Source organism: Carassius auratus, chromosome 22, assembly GCF_003368295.1.
Source record: "Carassius auratus strain Wakin chromosome 22, ASM336829v1, whole genome shotgun sequence".
Taxonomy (NCBI): domain Eukaryota; kingdom Metazoa; phylum Chordata; class Actinopteri; order Cypriniformes; family Cyprinidae; genus Carassius; species Carassius auratus.
In genome coordinates this window covers 6,428,093-6,454,847 of record NC_039264.1, presented here as the reverse complement: position 1 = coordinate 6,454,847, position 26,755 = coordinate 6,428,093, and the positions used below count along the sequence as shown (strand labels likewise).

Sequence of the window (26,755 nt, the reverse complement as noted above, 5' to 3'; positions counted from 1 at the left end):
CACGCTAAATGCCTCATTCGCACCGCGAGACCTCCAGAAGCGCGTAAACGTGCCTTTGCATTGACTTAACATTGAAATCATTCGCGCTAGACACTCTATTCGCATTTGGTGTGAACACAGCATAAGAAACTTAATCCCCAAAAGATCAGCAAAACCTGTGCACGCACGCTTATATACACAAAAAACTAACTTTACACCATCTCCCAACACTAGTATATAATTGAGGCAAACTTGGCGAGATTAATAATGAAATCTAAAAACTTAACTGAAAACATGCACAGAACAATCAGCATGCATTTACAAGATGAGACCTGTAACACAATGCCATATGATGGGACGTGAACCCTCCAGCGCCCCGAAACCCCCTTTGATGCTTGTAATGGTCACCCTTGTCCGGGAAGTTACATTCACGTGATATACACTGAGGCTGAATAGATCAAACAGATGGGACTAATGAGGCTACATACAATGAATAAGCGCTATATTTATCTACTAACCTACGTAAGCCACTGATCTTAAGACAGTTTAAAGCCATCACTATGTACATAAAAGGCATCAGGGTCCAGCTGCGGAAAGCTATTCGATGTCCAAGTCACGTAATTCCCTAGGCTTCAAGGAGTTTCGTTTTTGAGGCAGTATTTCCTTGAAATATTCAATAAAACATCAAAAGTTTTCCCATGGAACGTGTCAATACCATTCCTCCGACGTCTGGATATATCTCAGGATATGGTGGTTTTCCGGTGTGTGGCAGATCCAGAAGGTTGTTCGGTAATGTCCGGTTATGAATGGGGTCCGTACTGATGTGGTCAGCTTTGGTTGTTCTCTGTCAGACGGGCTGCTCTTGCTTGACGCTCAACAGGTGAAGTCTTCAAAGTTGCCCTGGCCGGGATGGTGAGGTAGCATGTTGGCGGGATAGGTCGATGGGGTACGAAGGTTTTCACAGGGAGCCTGAGAGGAGAGATGGACAATCAGAAACTGCACGTTGGAAAATGAATACTGCCTACAATTAGCCAAAAAGTAGCATGCCAAACATCATGAATCAATATCTTTTTCAAACAACATTTTGTGCAATTTTGTGTAAAAATGATTGAACGTTTTTCAGTCTAACCAAATAATAACTCAAGATGATGCTACTAAAAAGGACAGCTGATATAACTACTATTTCTGGCAATGGAAGGTCAAGTTGAGCATATTGCATTGTGGGATACAGCATCTCATGCAGCATTCTTTGCTGTATTGGCATATAATATAGTTGGTCTTCCAGTTAAAACTTTAAAACAGACTTAGTAGGAGTATTGTGACAGTATACTATTCTGAATGCAGTGTTTCTTGTCTGTAAGAATGAGTTTATCAGCCAGCACAGATACTGGTGTGATAGTTACTGACGTGACGCTTCACATCGTCCAGGCTGAGAACGGCTCCTCGTTCGTTGTTGTTGCTGCGCTGGTGTTTCTTCTTGGCGCAGTGACACAGTTTGTACTTGATCACCTTTGAAGAAAGAAAACATACCCACGCATAAAACCTGCTGCTCAGTTCAAACTATGGATGGTCATGGTTTTAATTGAGGAAATTGTACTTAAACATCTGAAGGAAATCAGAAAAAGGAAAAGGATGTATTTCAAATGCATTTGATGGTGGATTAGTCTCTATGAAATTCAAATGTGATAACACAAAGACAACACCCGTTGTGAGATTAGAAATGCAGACATGGATGAACTGAAATCTATGGGGTTTGTTGAAGTCCTATTTGCCTCTTGGCTCCCAAGTGAAGCCGACATTCAGAACATTTCCAGGAACTCTACATTTTCTTCTGTCCCCGAACGCTGTTTTACCAGAGATTGACAGAAACGATATGAAGTACTAGATCTGAACTCGTAACTGGGGCATTTCCCCCAATTCCCATGTGGGCATCCTGACACACAAAACAACATGATGGATGGATGATGTATTGTTTGTTATTGGCTCTCGGCTGTCATGTACCAGAAGTCAGTTTAAACCAGCCAGATTACACAAACACGAGTCCTGGAACTGACAGTGTTCGTGTCTCATTTCCTGCAAATGACTCCAGCTTCCACCTGCCGTATCAGACAGCCTGTCTTCCATCTGTGTCCTAATGTCACGGGCGCTGAGTCAGAACCAGACTCCAGAGACTTTTCACGTGGAAAGTCAATTGAACCAAATTGGTGCATGGCAAGATTTAGTTATATTTTCCAAAGGAATTGGTTTGGGTATAGAACCCCAAAAATGAAAGCATTATTTTGGAAAGATAAATCACTAAAAATGGCTAAATAAACTGTTTGGGCATGTTGGCTTGCCCAGGCCTTGGTCCCTACCTTCAAGTTCTCCTACAAGGTTTGTACATACAAATCTGAATATTAAGTTTACTACATAATGTGTGATTTTGGTCAGAATAAAACAAGCATACTGGGTGGTTTCATATTCTCTCTCTCTCTTTCTGATGAAGGCCACAAAACATACCATTTCTCCACTGGGAATGATGAGATTGTGCTGTGTTCAACTCATGCATGCAATCATTTTGACAAGGATGCAGAAAGTCGTTTCATAAACCAGCATGAACATTCTGCTAAACATCTCCTTTTGCATTCTACAAAAAAATAAATAAACGTCATACAGGTTTTGAAATGACATATGGGTAAGTCAGCTATAACTGATTTATCATTCTTAGGTGAACTCTCTCTTTCACACATCATTATTTGACTTTTTTTTTTCTATCTGCAGAAATACTTTGAATGCTAGTTTCGAAACCTTTTGTTTTCCAAAGACTCGTGTGAGTCTGTTGAGGAGAGGTGCAAGTCAGCACTTCCTGTGAAAGATCATGTGATCTGTTATCAATCACCACCATACAGAGATAGCCAAGGAGCATCCGAGAGAACAGAAAAATAGCTCTCCTGGCTTCGCTCCCCTATTTTTAAAGTCATATATTTTAAAGCATAGTAGGATTGGGTGTTTGGCAATATAACATTAAGCAAAATCTTGAGTATTGTGGGGATTTATGACTTGCAGTCATTTTCTATATTTACAACATCTTCAATCATATATGGTCAAAAACAAAGATTTATACTGAAAATCATCAAAAAAGGGAATAATACTGCAATACTCTCTACACCGGAGTGCGTAATACTTCTGCAGATGAGGCCAATTGTTATCACTCATATTCATCATAAGATCTGAGGACAATATTCTTAGCAGAAGTTATGTTGATTATGATGCTAATGACAGAGTGTGTGCATGCATACCGAAATTATTTCTTCATAATGCCTGAAGCACTGCATCTGCCAACAACATCGAGTCCTCGGCTTGCTTTGAATAAGACTCTAGTAGTTTGCCTCTGCCTGCTGGATTGCCTATTATCACATCCGATGACAATTTTCCCAATCATAAGACAATTCCACCCTTCGCCTTCAGGTATTGATATCTTGAAAGCAATCACATCCTGAGCCAAGGCTTGAAAAGTAATAATATATTTACAGTCTATTCAGAAGCTGAGAGTGGCGAAGCGTCCCATGTGGAAGAGAACTCCAACGTGAAGAGAGCACAGTTTTAGTGAAGGTCATGCCAAACACAATTACGGGGGAAAGGAGGGATGTGTGCTATTTTGAGTGATAGAAACGTCCACTGCTGCCGAGTTTCAAGGCAATTATCTCTGAAGTGTCTTTAATACATTGAGAAAAGAGTGAATAACAAGTGCAGGTTTGGATTTGAATTATGGAGGTTTTACCTCGTACAAGTAGTCAAAGAGCTCCAGGATGGTTAAGATACTAGCCCCAATGAACAGCCCCATCTGTCCGCCAATGTCACCTGAAATAGATCTCAGTTATTAGCCACATGAACAAACAAGCAAGCTTTGCAAAACATCGTGCATAAATGCATTGTAAAGCTGCAAGCTGCTGAGTCACTTTTCTTTTCAATATCTTTATGGTCCGTGTGTCTCAGTTTAAAGTCACTTTAAGTGAAACACTTTGGCTTTTTTTGGAAAAGCTATTAATGTAGTGTCTACAGTTAAAGAGCACCTGGAAATATCAAAGGATAAAATCATTTCAAGGCTTGTGAATTCATCTCTGAAAATATGAGCGCTCACCTAGGAGTCCAGCTATCTCGTAGGCTTTCTTCTGCTCTATGGTCTCGTAGTTGAGGGCCTCGAAGAAGATGTCCAGCACCAGGATGTTTTCTCTGAAGAGCAGAACAGAAGGGGAAGGTGAGGACACCCCGAGTGCGTTTACTTCCACAAGCCTCCCCATCTTTTGCGCCGTCCGCCAAACATCGATCCACAATCTCTGCCAATTTCACAGCATTTTAGTCTCTAATCTTCCAGTGCTGTAAGCAGATGGTTGGAGTCGATCCAGCAGAGTCCTCAGGCCATTTTAGACACAGCTGGAGTTGATTCTGAGCGTATATGTTACGTTTTTCTTATCAAGTAGTGGCACTTTACACTATATATCATAGGGCTATAATTTACTCAACTTCTTAAAATAAATTGAGTTTATATTAAGAACTTTCCTACACATTCTACACATGGTGTGAAAGTTTAATATTTTTTGGTCCCCTCTGAACACATATTAAATGTTTAATTAAGCTACAGGCGACAGCTTGAGCTATTTTATGAATTATGTTTGCCAAAGCTACTTAGAAGCCAAAAACAGTAAAGAGGTTAGCCTTAATGGTTCCTTCGCTGCAGGTTTATAGAAGAATGGTGTTGGGGCACTACTTTAAAACCAAGAATAATAATAAAAAAAAACACCATCTTTCTCCTTTGAAACCTAGACATTACATCATCTGGGTTTAAAACATAAGTATCTCTGCTTTAGATGAATACATAACCCTGTTATTGTCAAAGATGAGGGTTGGGGTTAGTAGATGATGGCAGATTTAAGAATAAATAAGATTAATTTCCTAAATATAAGAGAGCATGGCAGAGATCTGATTTTGGGCCTTTGCACCGGATAGTCATCAATATCTTTGTGAACAAGCAGAAAGCTAAACAGAGGCATTCATCCGTTGCATTCAGAAGATTAAATTCTCTCATGTTCTCCAGTAACTTCTCTTTTCCTGTCCTGAATGTAAAATACCACAAATCATTTACAATTGTTCCACTTGACTTCTCTTTTCATTTTCCGAATGCAAAATCCTGCAAATACTAGTTCTTTTCCATTTAGTTCATGCAAATATAAGAAAATGCTTTCATGAAATTTTGGTTGTGCTTTTAGGCTGCCGCTATAGTTTCACAAATTAAAGTTCAGGTCAACATGGAACGGCACAAACCAATTCGACTGAATTAATAGTTAACACCTCTGCTGAAAAGAAGATTCATTTTATTTTAATAAAGTTAGGATATTCTGATCATATTTTTTGTTCCAAGCACATATTACCAATTCCAAACCACATCAATCTTAATAACTACTATTCATTTTCCATTTAATCCTTTATAAGTGATATATAATTGTCCATAAATGCTGGAAGTGAAAAGAAAATCCTTATATTCAGGTGTGGAGAATTATTAGGCAGATTTTCTTTTACAAGTAAAATGAGCCAAAAACGAGATTCACTTTCACTCCTAATTCTTCACCTTAATTCTTATGCAGTTAAAGTATCTTTTCTTCTCTTTCTGACCGTGCTGATCAATGAGCATTTCACTGTCCAATGGCCATGCCTTAACGTTGCAAATTCTATTATTGCATTAGTATTGCAGTCTTCTCTTGGGCATTTAATCATTTTTTAAGAATTCTCTTTATCTGTTCAAAGAAAACCTGCCTATTAATTATGCACACCTGTATCCTACTTCCAGCTTTCATTTACAAAAGCAAATAGATTAAAACATGCTGACTTTAATATTTACCTCTAATTATGTAAATGAACACCCAAGCTAGTGTAAGTGCCTGTAGAATACCCAGCAAACTAAGAACAGCTACTTTGTTTTGACCTCCCTCTGTAAACTTAATCAGGATGCATGTTGTTCCAGATGGCTGCGGATGTGGAGACATTTCCTGACATTTCTTAGTGTGTTTGTCAAAGCTGTGATGTGTTGCATGTCTGCCGTGCTGCTGTCTGGTCTTTAAGCGGTTTAGATGATTGGCTGTCTGGATCTTGCACGAGGGAAGACAAAGATCCTGGTTAATTACTGATGAGGCACTCAACAGCTGCCAATCTGGACAATTAAACAAGTATAGGGCATAACAAACAACCTTAAATGACAGTTCTTCAGATTAGAAAACACAATTTTTAGATTCACTGAGGTTTATGTTTCAAAACATGACCTCCAAAAAAAAAAATGCATTTGCCAGCTGCATGAAATATCCTTTGAAAATAAATAATTTTCTCAATTATTTAAGGTGTCTGCACACACTTCAACTTGTTAAGATTCAGTTGCACAGTGTCAGATTAGCAACGGTGTTCAGTGTCTTGGTTTACAGAGATCTCTTATTTAGAGAGATATCGAATGCAACGTGACAGAATTATAAATCAACAAAACTCAAGACGACAACATTTAAGTGAAACTCACGCAATGTACTGCTCGGTCTTGTTGAACTTCTTGGCCAGGTATTTAGCGGAGGCTTTGCTGGGGATCTTGACGAAGGACAGCTCTTTGCCGTAGCGTGTCATGTTGCAGGGCGTGTCGCAAACACAGTAGTCATTGTCTCTTTCCACCAGGAAATCTAGAGCCAGAGAAAAAAAAGGCGGAATATTTCTCTTAATCTAATAAATCCTGGCTGGAGAACAACGGGACAGATGAAGAAGTATAAAAGGCCTGGGGAAGTGGGTGGTGAGGTTAGAAGGGGTCATAAATCGTGCCGTCCCATCATGGCCTCAGGGTCAGACATCAGTAATGAGGAGCGGATGGGTTCAGTGAGGAGAACTGGCCTCTAGACTGAAACCAATTTCTCACCTAGAGCCGGATCTGCACATTCCTTATACTGCTCCGGAGTGCAATATGGAGCATCTCCTAAAGACAGAGAAACATAGCCTTTATAAAACATGACTCCCAGAGACATCTACAGCACAGGGCAATTATATATATATATAATATATATAATATATATATATATATATAGTGATGATGAAGTCATTTATAATGTTATAAGAGATTTATATTTCAGATAAATGCTGTTCTTCTGAATTGTCTTTTCATCAAAGAAACCTAAAAATGTTATATATATATATATATAAATAAATAATAGCATTAATTATGTAGTACAGTTTTATTTTTGCCATAGAAACGTCACAGTGCAAAAACATACAATGCAAAAAATTACAAATCATATTGCCCAAAATACATGTTATAATCTTCAAGCAATATTTATTTATTTATGTACACACTACTAGTCAAAATTTTTTGGACCATAAGACTTTTTTATGTTTATATATATATATATATATATATATATATATATATATATATATATATATATATAATTTTTTTTCTCTGCTTATCAAGCCTGCAATTTTTTTTTATATAAAAAAAAACAGCAAAAGCAGCAATGTTATGAAATATTTTTACTATGTAAAATAACTGCTTTCTATTTGAATATTTTTAAAATGTAATTTTATTCAATGTATTCAATTACATTTTCAGCATTATATAACTCCAGTCTTCAGTGACATCATCCTTCAGAAGTCATTCTAATATGCAAGAAACACTTGTTATTATTATTATTAATATCATCTATATTCACAAACAGTTCTTTGATGAAGAAAGACCCAAAGATTTATCTGAAATAAAAAGCATTTGAATCATCACACACTAAAAGCTTGGAGTCAGTACATTAAAATCATTATATATGTTTTATTAAATAATTAAATTATAGAAATCAATACTTTTTTTAGTCATCAAGGATGTATTACATTGATCAAAAGTGATGATGAAGTCATTTATAATGTTATAAGAGATTTATATTTCAGATAAACGCTGTTCTTCTGAATTGTCTTTTCATCAAAGAAACCTAAAAAAATATATATTTATTTAGCTGTTTAGGATCATGTGACTGGAGTAATGACGCTTAAATTCATCTTTGAAATCACCGGAATAAATTACATACTAAAATATATTCAAACAAAAGCAGTTATTTTACATTTATTTTCATTTATGCTAAAGTCAATAAAAATAGACAAAAGAGGATTCTGTGACTTTATTACAGTAATGAGAATCTAATGAGAAACATCATTAAGAATAATGCGGATTACAAACAAACCCTAAGGTGAAATGCCCACAATCATTAAAGTGATGAGAAATCTGCTTAATTGTGATGCAAATAATAGTTACTATACAAAACAGGCTCCATTATCTTCATGCATTATGCATTTTATTATGATCTGCTTTTGTTTTTTGGGGTGGAATAAGAGCTGGGTGTATTTTTGTGCGAGTTACCCTTAAAGAAAAGAGGAGTATAGGAGGATAAAGAACAAAAGAAGTTCAGTGGAGAGACATAAACACAATGTTCTAGCTAAAGGTGAAATGAAATAGCCCCTGTCGGTCTGTTAATTAAAACGTGTCGCAGTCCATCACGCTGTTGTTATCAGCGCTGAACATCTCAAAAATCTGATTTCCTCTCTTAATTACTTGTATCTCTTCAGGTCTTGAAGTTTCCTCTAATAGCTCAAGGACTCTTGCAGTGAGAGAACGAGCGCATACAATCAACGAGACACTGAATGGAGAAACATGTCTAGACCGCGTAAGCCAGTGATACTCCAAAATTAGAAAGCTTTTGTAATAAAGATGTCGTTTGCTTATCAACACGGCTCTGTTCAAATGAATAAAAGTGGTTAAAACGAGATATAATGAAGAAAAGATGCTGTCTGTGATGTTCCTGTTGGTCACGATGCTGTTTTCATGCAGTGCAGACGGTTGTGTTGATCATAAGCAGAGCGTTCCAGGAGTAGATGATAGTGTAGACGATCCAAAGTCTTTCCAGACGATCAGAGGGCCGTATTTCAAACGGACATACACAACTCAGCGGGGGGAGCTGGATCCAAACAGGGCTGCGTCAAATTATGCCTTTCTACTCGCTCAGGTTAAAATCCTCTTACTTTCACTAAGCCGAAAAACGAGCAACTAAAACGCAAGCGAGACAACATGCCGAAACAGATTTAAGGGCTTTAAAATGATCACAGGTTTAAAAAGCAACAGCTTGAAAGCGTTTCATTCTGAAAAGGAATAAACAAACCACAATGAACACATAATTTGTTCATTTATTAAATAACGGCTGGCTAGAAGACACATTAGTAGAGACGCTGAAAATGTTTATGGTGTTGTTTTGTTGGTGCCAATAAACTCTTGGTTAGTTCGTCAACATATAATACAACTGTGCTGTGTGACCCGAGTACGAATCCCACCTCAGCGTCCTTTTCTGATCCACCCCAATACATCCTGTCATCTCTACACTGTCCTCTTAAAAATAAGAGGCAAAAAAAGCTCATAAATATATGTTTCATTGCAAATTAGGCTATACCCCAAACTATGAACTACAGGAGAAATATTGCTGCTTCGACTGTTGGTGTTCGGAAGAGAACATTCCAGACATCATATAACTGGTTCTGCTGATACATTACTGTGTGTGTGTGTGTGTGTGTTTACCGGGCATGTGCACCATGCGGCAGTTGCAGTTCTCCACCAGATATCTGGTCTCGCAGTCGATGCGGCAGGCCGTGATGCTGTATGTGCTGAAGAAATCAGAGTCCATGGGGGTTGCCTTACAGTCGCCCCATGGAGGAGGGAGATACGTCAGCTACAAGAGAAAAAGAAATACCAATAGTATCGTGTTGAATCACATAACGTGAATTCATTGCAAATATGATTATTTCAAACATATTGCAAAAACAGCTCCTGACTTGGAGTGTATAGAAGATACAAATAACAATGGCTTCCGACAGAGTTTGACATTAACGTGTAAGTGTGGTCTCAAATAAAGAATAAAGACAAAAATACGTGTGTTGAAAAGACCTGGAGACATGGTTTCGCGTGACTTCTAGTCGTCTTTTATTTGCTGGAGCAAATCAAAAACAACATGGCTTGGGAAACGACATGTTTGGATAATGTGTTCTTCTGGCGTTCCAAATGAATTAATGTGTGTGGAAAACTTCCTTCTACCACACGCTCTCTGTTCTCTGCGGTGCTTCCTCTAGCAACAATAATTGCAGGTATTTCAAGTGCAAAATAGTATAATACATGCTTTCTTGGGGGCTGAATACCATGGGGCAAGTACCAGTAATTTGGCGAGTGCAATATTGTTGCGTAGTTCATTTTAATACTCTCCTCCCATGATTTCTGTGTCCGAAAGGGAAACTCTTACAAATGCATATTCAATAAGGTCAACTGTGTCCATCCCTTTCAGCGCTAATTCGTCACTGCGCGATTTTGATAAAACCTGACAGTAATATTTTAATGCCAAAAGCTGTTAGTAAAACTGGCCCTTAATCTAATAAGCCGAGTTGTTTAGTATACATGCAATGCTGCAGTCAACCAAACTAAGTATCTTTAAAAGACTGCATAATGTTTCTGCATCCAATTTGCAACAGCATTTGAAAAAAATGCTATAATGCTATTTGGTACAACGCTAGGTTTTGGACAACGCTATAATCCCTGAAGACACCTCACTATCAGCTTAAGAAATGCACACACACGTACATCATAAACAAATGCAAAACATGCACTAAAAATACACACACGAGCTAGAAACACAAAAGCTAAGGCAAGCTAATGCTTTACGCAACCGAAATCCACTATCTACAAATGTCCATCGTGGAACCTTAGAGGAACGTTCCAGGTTCAAAACACTGCAAGCTTTACCGACAGCATCTGACACGTTGACTTTGCCCTGAAACCTAGCGAGCTGGCAACCTGAAGGCTTTTTAAACGGGTCCTTGCTGATAAAACTGTTCTGAAAGGCGGACGGCATTATTACGCTCCCTCCTAAGATACCTTGTTTTGGCATGTACCCAATCCCAGAATGCACTGCTACCAGCTCAGTAGGGAAAATAGTCATTAAAAAGAGCCTAATTAAAAATAGCAATTTCTGCCTAAAATCGGAGCACGGTCCTTGTTTTTCCGCTTGTTAGGCTATTGCCTTTTTAGCTTGGCAGCATGCTAATGTCAAACTCTGGACTGTGCGGCATTACTAATACTCCTTTCCACAAGTGCTAATGCAGCATTAATTACGTGAGGCGGATGTCAGTGACTAATGAATCTGGCATATTCCATAGAAAGCCTCATTTACTCAAAGTTGTGTTTGCGTTTAAAAGAACAGCGACTTCATTTTTAAGAAAACAGCATTGCTCTGTGAACGTAGAGCATTATTGATAGGCGGATAAATAATTAATACCTACTGGTATGGTATTACGACTTGTTGTCACATATAAACATTATTTTATCTTCCACACTAGTAGTAAATACAGTTGTCAATCTGGAAAGCTTACTGTGTGTGTGAACCATGCTGAGAGCGCAGACAGAGATGGATGCTAATCATGTAAAAGCCAGTGACATTGAATCTCGGGGATGCACCTAGAGACTGGGGCTTGATCTTTGTGTAAGAGGAAAATAAATGAGGGGAAATGTTACTGAAATCAATCCACTGCACATGGGAGATGCACTGACCTCCAATTACACGAGCAGAGAGCCGTCTGTGCATATCAACCAGCTTTCTGTCCGTCTTCATCCACTCAGATCATCTCTTTGACTCTTATTTATCGATCACACACACACACACCTTGATTTCGCTTGTTTCTTTCTCTGACAGAACGAAGCAGCTGTTTTTATTTCATGATGCGGCCTTGGTGGAAATTAAACATGGATTCGGAGAATCCTATAAATAAATAATTTTCATTCCAGACAGCAGGGTCGACCCCCGTGCCGGCCGATCGCTCTCATTTAAAAACCAAATCATGTTTGTGGTTGTGGGAGACCAAGTTTCTTCTTGGGCGAATCCACATCATATCTCAGCCCGAGATCAAACAAAAACCAGGAAATTATATTTCGAGTAGGGAAAATGAAGTCGAATTTATAAACGAAGACTTTTCTGAATAGTGAAAATGAAGCCTATTTTGTGACAAAGAGACTTTACTTTTTTTGACATTGTTCAATACTATTAAGCAGATTTTCACCACACGTTCTCAATGCTTAAGTGTGAAAGTCCATTTATTCCCAATGATTTACGATTTAAATATTAAAGGCAGTTACTTCTACCATGACAAATGAATATTATATATATGAACCCTCTTTTGTGAAGAACTACTTTCTGCCACGGATTCAGATCTCAATTTGACAGTTTTAACAGTGGAGCCCAAGTCTCCGTTAATAATTTGAAAACGTCACTTTAGAATCAGTGACGAAGGAACATTGAGTCGCTTCAATGCAATCTTATTGTATTTCTGCATTAAAAGCTCACTGTATTGTGTAGAGTTTTATGAGAGAGTCTTATTACATGCATAACAGCATTCATTCTTCAGCTCAATCTCATATTCACAATAAAACATTCGTTTGAATGTCCACTGAGGAAAGCGTTATCTGTCAATACGATTTTGTCATCCTTTCATCAGTTAAGGGTGATTTCCGATGACAATGCATTTGTTAACTTTGTCTTAGAGGGTGTTGTTCAAAGTAAAAATAACTTCCTTGTTTCAATCCCTTTCAATATAAAAGGGATTCTACTGATTCACTCATAAAAACAGTCTGTCACCATTGAATGGCAGAATAATGTAATTAAAATCACCATTACTTTCACACCTCAATACTAAATACTATGATTAAATACTACAATTATTATAATACTACTAAAAATTATTTCTTAAATAATAATATTTCATAAGCAACAACAGCTATCATAAAAGTTGCTAGGCCAAGTAAAGGCAGCATTAATGTTACATTAAATATAATGTGATGTGATTTTGCCCCCAAGCCAAAACTCTTTGCTCTGCTACAAATAATATATTTATGAGACCAAAGACTGGCCGTTAGATTTACCCAAAACAAATTATATCTGATGTTTAATCAGTATAGAGATTTATGTTACTACTACAATCATCACACTCTTATCAGCCAATCAGATTCAAGGACCTGAAAGAACTGTTAAATAAATTACATGTATAGAAAATGTGATTTTTCTGCATTCCACTGAAGAAAATTCATGTTGAAAATGTGCATCAAAATAATTTTGCCGTACAAGTCAGAACATTCAGAAATGTAGTCGTGTTACTCCACATTAAAGCATTCGAAACAATCAAAACCTAGCACTTAGCCTAGCCAACAGACTGACACGATGGCAGTCTTGTACATTTTGAGATGAGTCCAGCACCAAAGAAATTGACTAAAAAGAACAATGATTTGGTACCCGCTGTTCTTGGCAGGAGACGAACGTCTGGAAGCCTGGAGCCACTCCGAATCCCAGCTGATCGATGAAAGGAGGTTCATCCTGCGTGTGGATCTGGACTTTGATTCCCGCCTCGAAAGACGTCTCATCTGTGAGAGATAAGAAGAGACGTGGAGACTGGGACATGCACTTAATGCAGGAGTCTCAGAGGAACGGATGATATCAGAACATATGAGCTGTGCTTTCAGCTTATATCACAGTATCAACAGACTCGAGCTGAACCCAAGAGTCTTTTCCAGTGACAAAGTGAAAAAAAGAGCATTAGAGTGGATGAAGGAAAAATGTGTTTTCTTTACAATGAGTGAACATTGGTGCTTATTCACCAATTTCAATTAAGAGCAACCGTAATAAAACATTTCTCAGCAAACACCACTAATTAAACCAAATTAATCTGAACTAAGAACCCAAAAACTGAAAATACTCAACTTAAAATGACTATGAGAATCAATCAATGCAATAATGCTACACTCAAGGTCAACTTTAAAGAAGAGATGACTAAATATTAGTTTTTCAAATATAACCAAGTCCAAAATAAATTCAGCAGTAAAAGTTTCTCCCCCATGATGATAAGATTTGAAGTAAATGTGAATCGTTTCGTTGATAATTGTACTCCTACTCAAATGCAAGCCTATACCATCACCATTTTCTTTCTTTTATGCCATCTTTCTACTTGACCCCCAAGTCTCAGATAGGAATTAAGAATGTCCCTCCTCAAATATAAATGACAAACGGTGCATAAGATTATGAATACAATTGGTGCATAACCATTCAAACAAGTAATGATTTGTGAATAATGCAACAAATGAGGTCAAGTTCAAACATTTGGTTCTTAACAAGAGACATCTGCAGACATATTATACGCACAACAGGAAATCAACAATATTCAAAACGAAAAGTCATCAGACAATATGAAGACAGAACAGAGCAGAACCAAACATTAAAACAGTGACACTGACAGGAAGCGAGAGATCTTCATATACTAGTCCCGAGGCATTTCAAACAGCTTGACGTCTGTAAACAGGAATAATCCTCAGGTTTTGAGACGTGTCTCTATGGACAGCTGAGCAAACATCAGCGTCAGCGCAGATTATAGACTGCGTTTGACGCTACCCAATGACATTTAAATACTCAAAATCAGTATATTACGGTCTAAACACTGGCCTTCTTCCACAGCCTTCTGGATTTTCATGTAGTCCACAGAGCGGTCCAAATGTGACACTACTAATGACTATTGTTACGAATGCAGTTCCCAAGCACGTCCTCTATGAGCACACAGAGGCATTACGGATGTCTCCCACCTGCTTAATCACCATTTTCACTTTTAAAACATCTGCTTAATGATAATCAACACACAAACAGAACAACATGAGGGAAATGACTCAAAGACGCCAGTTTCGTGAATTGTATATTAGCAGGTCATCTCATCCAGCACTCAGACTAACTGAAATAACCTTGGCTGATTTGGGAAACTTGTTTTAGGACACAAGCCCCAGGTTTATCATTTAATCCCGACTACTCAGGCTCCTGCATTTTATACTAAACTCTGGACTTTTGTTCTTATTTGCATTGGTACAGAGATGAAAATCTGAGAACATGTTAAAAATGTTGATTTATTTGCTTTTATACCTTTCGTTTAAAGTCTTACATTTCATGTTCTACCACTTAGGTATGTAATTCAGGGTAAGCGCGGCTTTATAACCCAGGGTCAAATGCTAACGCTAACCCTCTTTCAAAAGTGTGACACATGGGTTAAAGAGATGTTAACCCAGGGTTAAGCGCAGTGTGGAAAGCCTAAGAGAGAAACAGTGCAGAGCTTCTGGAGGAGTCTGGCGTTGTCAAGACTTTGAGACAGCTGCTCTGTAATTACAGCGAAATCCAGTCAGCTGTGGAAGAGATTTGAGGGCCGCGTTCACCCGTGTAACCGGAGCGCTGCTCGGAGGATGTGATTAGATATCAGAGGCCTTCGAGAGCACCTGGCGGTTGGAGACATTTGAAGGAGCGCGAGCAGAGCTCTTCTAGAAATCACAGCATTATGAAAACAATCTCGGTAAATGTCGGGCGGCGACACAGGCAGGTGCGCAGGGTTTCCCATCAACCCCCTTCTCGCTTTTCAATTACGGAGGCAGAGAGAGGTTAAACTGGTCCCGTTGAGAGACAGAGGCGAGTTAGGTTCACTTTCTATCCTGGACGCATCACATCACTTGTAATTGGGATGCAGCTGTGACGTGCGCTTGTGTATTTGTCATTTTCTGATCGATGGGGGATATGGCCTGACGTCACCTTTCTGCATTTTGAGTAATAAAAACAGATTGAACTTTACCGGAAAGGTCACAGACGTTTTCTCCTCGCAGCATTGTGACCTTCTGCTGGCAAACATGACCAATGGCTGCCGTTGTTGTTTACTGCAGTGATGTGCTCGTTCAGTTTTTTGGCTCGGTCTGATAAACTGTTGTGGTGAGTGTTGACCTGCTTTTTATAGTGGTCTACAGCAGTGGTTCCCAACCTTTTTCCTTGGGGCCCCCCTATGTACGTATTTAACAATCCGTGACCCCCCCCCCCCATATATATATATATATATATATATATATATATATATATATATATATATATATATATATATATACATACATATATATATATATATATATATATTAGGGGTGTAACGATACGCGTATTCGTATTGAACCGTTCGGTACGACGCTTTCGGTTCGGTACGCGGTACGCATCATGTATACCGAACGGTTCGTTGGAGTAATTAATTATATTTGAAAAAAAAAAAAAAGAGAGAGAGAAATATAATGATATGCGTTCAACAAGGTAGCCCAATAACCCAAACAACGCAACAGGCAACGCATCTGACACTCCCGAAGAAGAAAAAAACACCAACTTATATGTTTATGTTAGTCTACTCAGTGAGGCGCTCGCTCACTCAGTACGCGCTGAAGGCTTGTTGCAAAATAGCCAATGCGTTTAACAGACTAGAAATGAGAAGATCCTCCAATAACCAACAGGTCTGGTGTTTGGGTGCACTTTGGATTCCCTTTAAGCTATAATGGTGATGGCAAGAGAGTGGTGGATAAAAAACAACGGTATGTCGCATCTGCAACATGACAGGGTACACCAGCGGGAATACAAAAAAAAAAAAAAAAAAAAAAAAAAAAAAAAAAAAAAAAAACACCAGCGGGAATATCTGGGATATATGCGTCAGTACTATCTGGGAAAAGACGAAAAAAAGGAGAAACATGCACGCAACAAACTCTCCCTGCAGCATTTAGACACCGGTATTATAGCTTACAGGGAATCCAAAGTGCACCCAAACACCAGACCTGTTGGTTATTTTAGGATCTTATATTTCTGGTCTGTTAAATGCATTCGACATTTTGCAACGAGCCTTCAGCGCGTGCTGAGTGAGCGAGTCGCGCCTAAAACGCGTGGAAAACGCTAAGCGCGTCTTTCTCCTCCTTTCCAAAGTGCTCGGGCAGAAGCGCTCATGAGGCGTCTGTCTTTGCTAAGCAACAATGACGTGCTCTCTCCATGAGACGCGGAAATTTCAGCGAAGGATAAATGGATTTGCAGCTCTAAAAATCGCTTGCAGTAGCTCTGCTACTAAATTTATTACAAAATTGCAATCCATATACAACTATGATCAGCTGTTCCTTCATCTTGGCTGAGTTTTCAACGTTGTTACGGGAAAGGATGAAGCTGATTGGTTAGTTCTTGTCACATGACCCACGGTGCGCTTGCGGCATTCTGAAAAGTTGAGATGTTTTTACATTTTGCTGTATCTAAAACATACCGAACCGAACCGAACCGTGACATCAGTGTATTGTATCGAACCGAACCGTGAATTTTGTGAACCGTTACACCCCTAATATATATATATATATTAGTGCTAATTATTTTGTATATAAATACACACATATGCATGTATATATTTAATATTTTTACTTATTTATATATAAATTATTTATATTTATATATAATATAAATTATGTATAAATGTATATATACACATGCAAAAAAAATTATTAATACATGCATATGCGTGTATTTATATACAAAATAATTATACACAGTTCACACACATATATTATGCAAACACAAACTTTTATTTTGGATGCAATTCATTTTTTTCCCAGCACTAATATATATATATATTAGTGCTGGGGAAAAAAATATAAATATATATAGGGGTATAACGGTTCACAAAATTCACGGTTCGGTTCGATACACTTGTGTCACGGTACGGTTTTGATACAGCAAAAAGAAAGAAATGCCAGAGAAATTTCCTTGATTTCTTCTTTTTATATTAAAACTAACATAATAAAGTGTGATATGTTTTACTTTTGAGTAATTCTAGAGCTATAATTGATTCTTCTTATGAGCATATAAAACAAAACAGCTTCTTGGAAAAAAAATGAAATTGTAGTAGTTATAAACCAAGGTTTATTTTATTTCAGATTATCATTTAAGAGCAGCAATTGTATTCATGTCAAAATAAAACAGACGTAATGTTACTTGAAGGCATTATAGCCTAATATTCCTGCCAAACTTTCATGGTTCGGTTAGTGTTACTACAGTAAATCCATGGTGAATGTTTCAGATCTGGACACTGGATAGTTCATTCACGGCACAATGTTTCTTCCTGGTTTCCACGCGCTGTTTGATCCGTTAATAACAGAGAAATGTGAATGTTTCTCTCTAGAACTCGCAGCGATGTTATTACTTTTGTGGCAAATTCAAATGCTTTCTTTACTGGATCTCTTATTAGCGCTGTGTAGTAACAGCGTCGCATGATCCATAGACAGTAAAAGAAGGCTTGATCACGATCGGCTCGCGCTGCACTGGTCCAAACTGATAAACGGTCCGTCAACCACACAATAACGAGCAGTTTCGTTCCGCTTGCATTATGTTTGCCATTTGATGTTGGGCACTGTTGTGGTCGCGTCGGCGTCTCTTTTACATTATGAGCGCGCTTGCCACGCGCAACGGGCCTAAATTTGAAAATAACGAAATTGTAATTGAAATTGGCATTGTTAGCATATGATTTTTTTTTAAACTTTGAAAAAATATTTTTATATAAAATTATTAGTAGAACATTTTATGTATCTTTATTCCCCTCAAAGCATATCCGCTCCCGCGCCCCCCGTGAACAGGTTGGGAACCAATGGTCTACAGCTACGCTCCAAAACCAAGTGAGCTCCCTATTCAGCATTTGAATGCATCGTAGACATAATTGTTGCCTCCTAAAATACCTAATTTTGGTGTATCATGGTTGCAGTTCCAGAATAAACTACAATTAGACCAGAGAAAAAACATTCAATGTGGTGGATGAGTCAAGACAAGGGGTTTAATCTAATCAAAACATCTTATTAGCCTTTATGTGTGCCAACATCAAATTGTATTAGAATAGATCGAGAGTTGAACTGAGCATTTCAAATCAGTTGCTATTTCAGTTAAGATGCTACTAAAAAGTGTCTATTCCCTGTTTAACCTGTTGATTAATATAAAACACAGAATAATCCTGAACTAATCCCTCATAAGCAGATTACTGACATTTAGACGACTCGGGTCATTGGTGAAATCCCAAAAGTTTCAGCTGGAATCATTTTAGTGTTGATTGATTTTAGGAATAAGGAGAGTAAAACTAGAGTAAAACTATCTGCTGGATCAGGATCTGAAAGAGATGTGTCATTCCTCAGGAGAGTGAAATGAATCCAGTAAAATGCAATGCAAGTATCAGTTCTTTAGGAGAAATAAAAACGGACACAAAGGAACTGTTGGCATTCAGGCTGGTTAATAAAGTGGGATCTCATCTAAAACTGAGAAGACACATGAGGTTACTCGAGTTAATGAGACGTACCAGTCTCTCCCCACACGGGCAGATACTCGTCCTGCTGGATATCCAGCATCAGCTCCAGCCCATTTCCCATCCCTCCCTTCATGGTGATCAGCAGCGGCCGGCCATCCTGCCCAGAGTTGAAGGTGTAGCATTTTCCATAGCGTGTGAAGATCTGGAAAAAAAGAAAACAGAAAAACACTAAATGAAATGATTTTTTTTTTGTGTGGCTCAGTGGAAAAGCATTGCGTTAGTGGCGCAAAAGGTTGTGGGTTCCCAGGAAAAACGTTAGGTAAAAAGAAATGTATACCCTGAATGCACTGTAAGTCGCTTTGGATAAAAGCATCTGCTAAATGCATAAAAATGTAAAAAAAAAAAAAAAGATAGCTTAAGCAGGCGATAAACATTTAAATAAGGCATGTATAAATAATATCTCCTTGTATAAAGACAAACATATTCCTTAAAGTTGAAAGGTCCTTGAACAGGAATGACCCAGGTGCGCTTCCGGCTGAAATCGAAGTCTTTCAAATCAGGTTTCAGGAAATGGTTTGATTCATTCTAGCGCATGACGTGATCCAGACCGGGGCAGGAGGGGCTCATCCAGCCGCTCTTAATTGAAACTGAACTAATGGATGTCTAATCAGATCACAGTCAGCAGGATATGGAGAGCACGGCGCCTCAGAAACACAACTGCTCCTCGCTGCATGAGAGCCCGATTACCATCACGGACAAATGAGAGAAAAATTCAATGTAAAGGAAATGAAAAGGCCACGTCTTTAGAGAGCCTAGTGACGTTATAAAAATGACAGCACGCTCTCCAGGGAATGAATACATGCAACATGTGTCTGGATACAGACAGCCATCTTTACCTCTTTCTCTTTGAGAGAGAAACCTTTCAAAGCCAATGGAGGAGGTGTCAGATATCAGATGGCGTGTGATGAAAGTCTGCAGACAGACAGACAGACAGACGAATGGCTGATTCAGCCAATGCACATGCACTGATTCACAGATGGAGCGCTTGTATACACACACATCCTGGCAAAGACAGCAAGAAAATACAAATAAAAGAGATACAGATTCTCTTCTGAGACTGAGTTTCTAGACGTCCATTAGTCAACAACCTCCATTTTTTAACACTGACGCATTTCAATGAATCACGCAGTAAAAGAATCAAGGCACCGGACATCATTGTTTATTGCTAACCTAAACCACAATTTTGGGGCATTAACGAGTCATTTGCGAAAAGGAAGCATCCGCTATATTGTTTTTAAAAGCTCTTGCCTCTTCCAGACAAACATATTTAAAAGCCTCCGAATAATTGTTCCCTCATGCCATTACCAACAATAAGTGCTCCGGCGCTTCTTCTGCATCTGAACGGCTCCTGATGAGATAACAGCGTCTGAAGCGTTTAGCAAAGCGAAGCGAGGCTGTTGTCAAGACGAGAGAGCTGCTGTGGTAACTGTGGCAACACGGTGTCGTTGGCTAGGGCCGCGTTGACCTTGGGACACAAGCGAGTCGATGCTAGTACAGTCTTTCTGAGAAACTTCACAAAGACGTCTCCTCGCTGAGGCCATCGGTCCATTGAGCACAGATAACTGCGTGTTATTTTGAAAGAATGGGCCTTCCCGAGAACCTTTGTATGCTAACGGTGCTTTAGAAAGGATTTACAATAGCCAAAAGGCTGACTGGAGTATTTTTACAGTTGTTTTGAGGACGGAGACGCATGTGTTTATTTGTCTGAATTTATAAAAAGGTGTGCTTGTCTTGAACTACCTTGTGTTCGGGAGTTTTGAACAGATTGCTAACTCATAAATGAGAGACAAATGTCCAAACAACATGTCTAATAATGCATTGGAAAAGAGCACCAAGCTGTGTCAAAGCTGGGCCGCTGCGTGTCATCAGGCGTCTTATGTGAGCCTCTGCTGCTTTAATAGAGAGCTGTCTCCTCCGGGGCTGAAGACATCAATAATACATTATCATTTCTGCCCCTTTGTAACGGGACTTTATGAAAAATGAAACGCCTTTAAAACTTTGTGGCCGCTGAGGGGGAGTTTGAAGAAGGAGCGAGGCGCTCTGATCTCCCAGGACGCTGTCAGACTCGGTTCAGAGACGGGACAGGAATCACAGGGGAGGAGCGGAGAACCTACAGCCTTATTCAGTGACTGCTTTGAAAATAAAACCAGACACCAGAAATGGTCACATCTGATTAAGAACGAGATAAATATTATGCGCACAGCATTAAATTAAAAATATGCATTCAGGGCTTAACTGATTTCCATATATGCCAACATCAATTGAGAATATCTATTAAATTGTATTTTATGATAATGAAAGCGTATTATTTGTGCAAATGCTATTGATATAAAGGAACAATGAATAATGTAATGTAATAATGTAGATTAAAGTTACTATTACACAGGTTTATATTAAACATTAGTATTTGAATAAATGAATAAAGATGACAAATGCTTCAGTAGCTTTCTTCTTCATTAATAGTTTTCTGTTAGTGCATGCATTGTAATGTTTGCATACTGATCCTCTTTCGCATCTCCTTTCATTTGGACAGACACATACATCTAAGATAAGTTTTAAGGGATCAATTATTTGACTACAGGGGACTTTAAGGGAATGAGAACAGATATTAAAAGTGTATATCATCTGATTGGATCTGTGCATCTGGTCTTAAAGGGACAGCAGCCTATAAATACCTGCTGCTGTCATTAATGTTGACCAAACAACAAAACACAGCTTTGACAAAGATTAAGCTATATTTAATTTAAATAAGTGAACAATGGCGTCATTTTATTTGTAACATTGTTCTGTTTTATTCATCTATGCCTGCAATTTTGTTTTAGTTCTTATTTTTATTGGCTGTTCACTTGTCTTTAATCATATTTGAACTTTTGTAGTTAGGCTAGTAGATTTAACAAAGTTATATTGAAATCCAACAATGATCTGTAACGAACTGTGATCCACTGAGCCACTACTAACTATTTAGTTTACCCCACAAAGTAAATATTTGATACTTGGTGAATTTTGGACATTGGGTGGACCTGGAGTCAGGAAATATCGCTAAAACACTTTATATAAATTAGCATATGTCTAACAAAATTCGTAAGCGATTATTGTAAAAGGTGAAACATGATCTGTCCCGTTACAGGTGCCAGTTTTTTAATATCACCTCCTAAAAACCAACATTTTTTTTTTTTAACACAGAATGGGGGTATAAATAGACAAATGCAAAAGTCTATCATGAAATATGAAGTGCGTGAAAATGCTGACGGATGATTTTTGAATTCCACATTGTTCTTTCGTGTGCGACCTGAGACATGAAAAAGCCATTATTTATTTATTTATTTAATGCTTTCTCCTGCATGCCTGCAACTCCACAAAGCAATTTCACAATCCACCTTACGCAGCAGGGCTGGAAATAGAAGACGATACGTCACTATTAGCTTCCACTCCAGCGTGATAGGAGGAAGACTGCTGAAGAAGATGTGGCTCCGGTGTCTCGCGAGCGTGACAGATATACCCATCACTACCGATCAAGATCAGCACACTGACAGTAGCGCCGTCGGAAATGAATAATTCACTGAGACCCAAATGGCACCGTGCCGGCCGCTCGAGGGCTCCCTGCGCACCATGTCCAACTCCTAGCAAGCTGAAGCCCTTTGTCGGAGTTGTCAAAGGACTTTGATCGCAAAGCTTGCATGTCTAATAAGCTGCACAACTCGGGCCGTTTAGCCGTGGCTGGTGGCTCCAGATGTACGTAGCTTCGCGCTGTCATGACGGATCAGATCAATGCCGCCGAACTGGAAAACGATGAAATTATACAAGAACACTGAAGCCAAAGTCGAGTCGAACATGCCGCCTGCTTTCCTGATCCACATCTGGCTTAATTCGTGAAAATGCATTCTGCTCATGTTGCGATATAAATTAGCATTGACAGACAAAAATGTGAGCTTAAAAGGAATTAAATAATCATTTATGGTCATCATATGGCACACAACCCCATCTTATGACTTTAAAAGACTTAGAATATAGTGGAAAAGACGTATTGTATGGTGTAAGTCATTTTGGGGTTTTGGAACCGCAAGAGAGTCAGTAAACGAAAACAGAATTTTGATTTATGGATGAATTTTTCCTTAAGGCATCCAGACATAAAAAGTTCAGGCTTCAGTAAGAAGAGCCTGTGCTCTCCCGGTAGCTGTGTTTGTGTGTGTGTGTGTGTGGTTGATCTCGGAGGATAAACAGAGAAATCCACTGGATTTTGTGAGTGAGTGTTTGTCATGTTTGAAAGGTTGGTGGTCCCGGTCTGACAGCGATCAATACTGGCACAAAGATGGCCACAGGGTGTGCCTCAACTTGATTCGGCCACAGAAATCAATACCGCTTCCTCTATTGACAGCAAGCCGCACACATCGACAGCAGACTCCGTGATGTAATGGAGAGGTAATAGGGCCAATTTAAGACCACCAGGCCTGCTAAAGGGGTTCATCTGTCAGTGGCCTGCCTTTGGACAGGAACACGGGCTCCAATCTCTCAATGTCGTCTCCGCTCAATCTCTCAAATCGGTCTCCACACTTTTGCTTTTGGAGCAAGCAAAGGCTCATTGATTCTCAATGCGATCTTATCTACATGCGGCAGATAAGTAACTTTTTCCTTGAGATGCCCATCTTCATTCAAATTCCCTCTCATTTGAAACAACCGAGAACACTGTTTTTATATTTAATATTCAACTGAAGACATGTCGGAAATTATAAGGAAGAACAAACGCCATGAATGATTCAAGAAATGGACTGTGTAATACTTTAACATTTCCGTACCATGTTTCATCTCAAGGTAGACACACCAATAAAGGGACGATGAGTAATATTAAATAATACATTGTCCTTTTACTTTGAGAAGAGATGCGGAGTGCTTGAGAACTGGGTTAGGATAATTACAGTTTACTTCAAGCTCGACTTACTCTTCTATCTCAAACTCCTGTGTGCTGATCGTACAAGATAGATGTTATTTCAATAAAAGCGGATCTGTATAGACCCTTGAGACTGCCTTGGCTGCTTTCGGCTCATGCAAAGGTGCTGCAATTGAATTAGACAAAGTGACTCTGCTCATGTGTGAACGGTGGGGGGGGGGTAGAAAAAGTGGAATTACAGAGAAAGAGTTGGGTGTCTAAATGGTAGATGTTTGAAGCGAGGTGTGTGTATTGACTAAACCGAAACAAGCCCACAGGGAAAGTGACCTTCCAGCACAGTAGCTGCATTGATGCTAAACTACAAATCAAGTCAAAGTGCTTCCAGCCCAACAGCCAAATGACTCCTGCTGAACAGCGGCAATTTCCCTAAAAAAATAAATAATGCAAGCCCAAGTGTTAAAAAGAAACGAGTCGCATAAATCCCGTCAGAATGTCCCCAACACACACCTTGACGGTCCTCATCGTTTGTTCTTCTAAAACTCCCGTCCCGGCGATGCCATTATTATGCAGAATGAAGAATAAAGACATTCACGGGGCATTGCCTTCCACAAAATGACAGATCATAATTTCTACAGGCAAATGCAACGCAGTGCATACATTTAGTTAAATTACGTGAGACCTGGGCGCGGAGAGATTACAGATAAGGCTCTTGGGATGCCGCGCAACTCGTGATGCAATATATCAAGCGCAATATCCCGGGAGTCACATTGCTGGATCTGTTCAACATGACATTAAACCGCCATTGTGTTTGTTTACCGACATAAATGTGATTACACAAAGCATTTGTCATTCTGGATAAATGGGGTCAAGACCAAGGCCATGTTAGTGCAGCAGCATGATAACGAGTGCAATGATAAATAGATCATACATTGTCACGTGACCTATTTATTTTGGATTTTGAATCCATCTGGAGATGCTTAGAATGCAGTCAATGGAGCTTCCCTGTTCATTTGTCTCACTGGAAATTAAAAGGTCAAGTGCATTACACGGTGGGTGATCCATTATTCACTACAGTGTGCTCTTGCATACTGCACATTCTGGACAAATGTAAATTTCACATTTTGTCCGAAGTACATACTGTATGTTGGCATGAATACAGCAACAGTATTAATGGAACAATCCCAAAGGCTACACTTGCTATTTTTAAAAGTAGTAGGCAATATTCAGTGTATACTGTGCATAACTGAAGTCAATGCAGAGTCAAAAAGAGGGATTGGTATTGCAGCTGAAATTAATTGCATTTAATAAGTCCAATTGGGAATGGGTGGTGAAGAAGCAAAGCGTTTTGTGGGATATATAGCAGGCCTTTTCCACACAGTATCAGCATATAAATGCACATACTTTTAAAGTTGGGTTCAAATTAGACAAAACCCGTTCAAATGTGTGCATGGTGCACAAATGACACATCTGCATCCTGCAGTAAATGGCAGCATGCAATGGCAAACAAAGAGTAACTTATCATTAAAGAAGTGCAAAAGAGAGATTGCCATCTCTAACAACTGTTGAATCCTATGTTAAAGTGCAATTAAATGCACACAAACTTACAGTGCTAAAGTTGCGGGGTCCGCACATCTGGCCTTGAAATCGACAGTAAAGCAGCATCTCCTCGAGCTGGTGCCCCAGACGGTCCAGTAACTGCCTCATGGAGGGCTGAGAGTCACGAGGAGGGGGCAGAAAGTGGTTGAATTCCAGTATGCGAGAGAAAGGGGACCAGGGAGGCTCATTGTGCGATGTAAGCGCTTCTCGGACCGCGGGGGACACCTGCCAGTTCTTCCCGAAGATCCCAAGCCAGCGTCCCGCGCTGAAAATGTCCGGTTTCTTCATGCGACGCGGCAGTATGATGTTCTGGTTGCAGATCGTCACGGCGGGGAATACGAGGCGTTTCGCGTAAACCATCTGCGCCCTGGTGTACACCGGCGACGAGAGCAGGTACCTGACCCGGTTGGAGGACCAGGTGAAGAGCAGCGCTAACGCCGTCAGGAACGCCAGCAGCCACGCGACTCTGCGCGGGTACGAGCCGCTCAGAAAGACGTGTCTCAAGCCATGAAAGGTCGTGTGCTTCAAGAAGAGCTTTCCAGCTTCCTTCAGCGATCCTTCAGCGCGCTGTTTCGGCGGGGTGTCGCTTTGGCACATCTTGGAGTAGGTCTGAGTGCTTTAACGCGCAGGTTTATCTCGGAAGAGACCCGTTAAACGCGCCAAAGCTCGCCAGAACGGATAAACATCGCGCGTTTCTGTTCCTGAGGCGTTCTGCGTGGGGAATTAAATCCGCAGTCACGCCAAAACAGGTCGAAGTACAGTGCTGTAGTAAATTAGGACGGTAAAATATTATTTCAGATGCAGGTTTCCTCTCAGGGAAGCGAAATACAGCCGGTGTAACAGTCTCAACTGTTGCCAGAAACGCACGCCTCGCCACATTTTCTTCGCGTCACGCACTCGTTCGCTCCTATGTCATACAGTTAGTCTGTTGTGCACCTCAAATTCAATTTCTTAAATTCAGTCGAATTAATTCACAGCTCGTTTCGGCAACCTCATAGCCACTGCGCGCGCACAGCTCTCCCTTCAGCT

At 39.4% G+C, this 26,755-nt stretch overlaps 1 protein-coding gene across 1 annotated transcript; it reads right to left on the bottom strand.

The window, feature by feature from the left end:
- On the bottom strand, positions 1–26,618 carry LOC113039528 (acid-sensing ion channel 1-like). Its single transcript, XM_026197428.1, has 10 exons — positions 25,736–26,618; positions 19,237–19,387; positions 13,335–13,462; positions 9,587–9,737; positions 6,902–6,958; positions 6,518–6,671; positions 4,100–4,191; positions 3,740–3,819; positions 1,387–1,488; positions 1–948 (listed from the first exon to the last, which is right to left on the bottom strand). Exons 1-10 carry the CDS (start codon positions 26,321–26,323, stop codon positions 853–855), a joined length of 1,599 nt encoding a protein of 532 aa, XP_026053213.1. The 5' UTR covers positions 26,324–26,618; the 3' UTR covers positions 1–852.
- Positions 26,619–26,755: the final 137 nt, after the last annotated feature.

Coding starts and splice junctions, on each gene's coding strand:
- LOC113039528 (XM_026197428.1), bottom strand. CDS start 26,323: ATGTGCCAAAGCGACACCCCGCCGAAACAGCGCGCTGAAGGATCGCTG. Junction 6,672..6,901: donor ATGTGCAGATCCGGCTCTAG/GTGAGAAATTGG, acceptor CTCTGGCTCTAG/ATTTCCTGGTGGAAAGAGAC. Junction 949..1,386: donor TGGACGATGTGAAGCGTCAC/GTCAGTAACTAT, acceptor CTCTCCTCTCAG/GCTCCCTGTGAAAACCTTCG.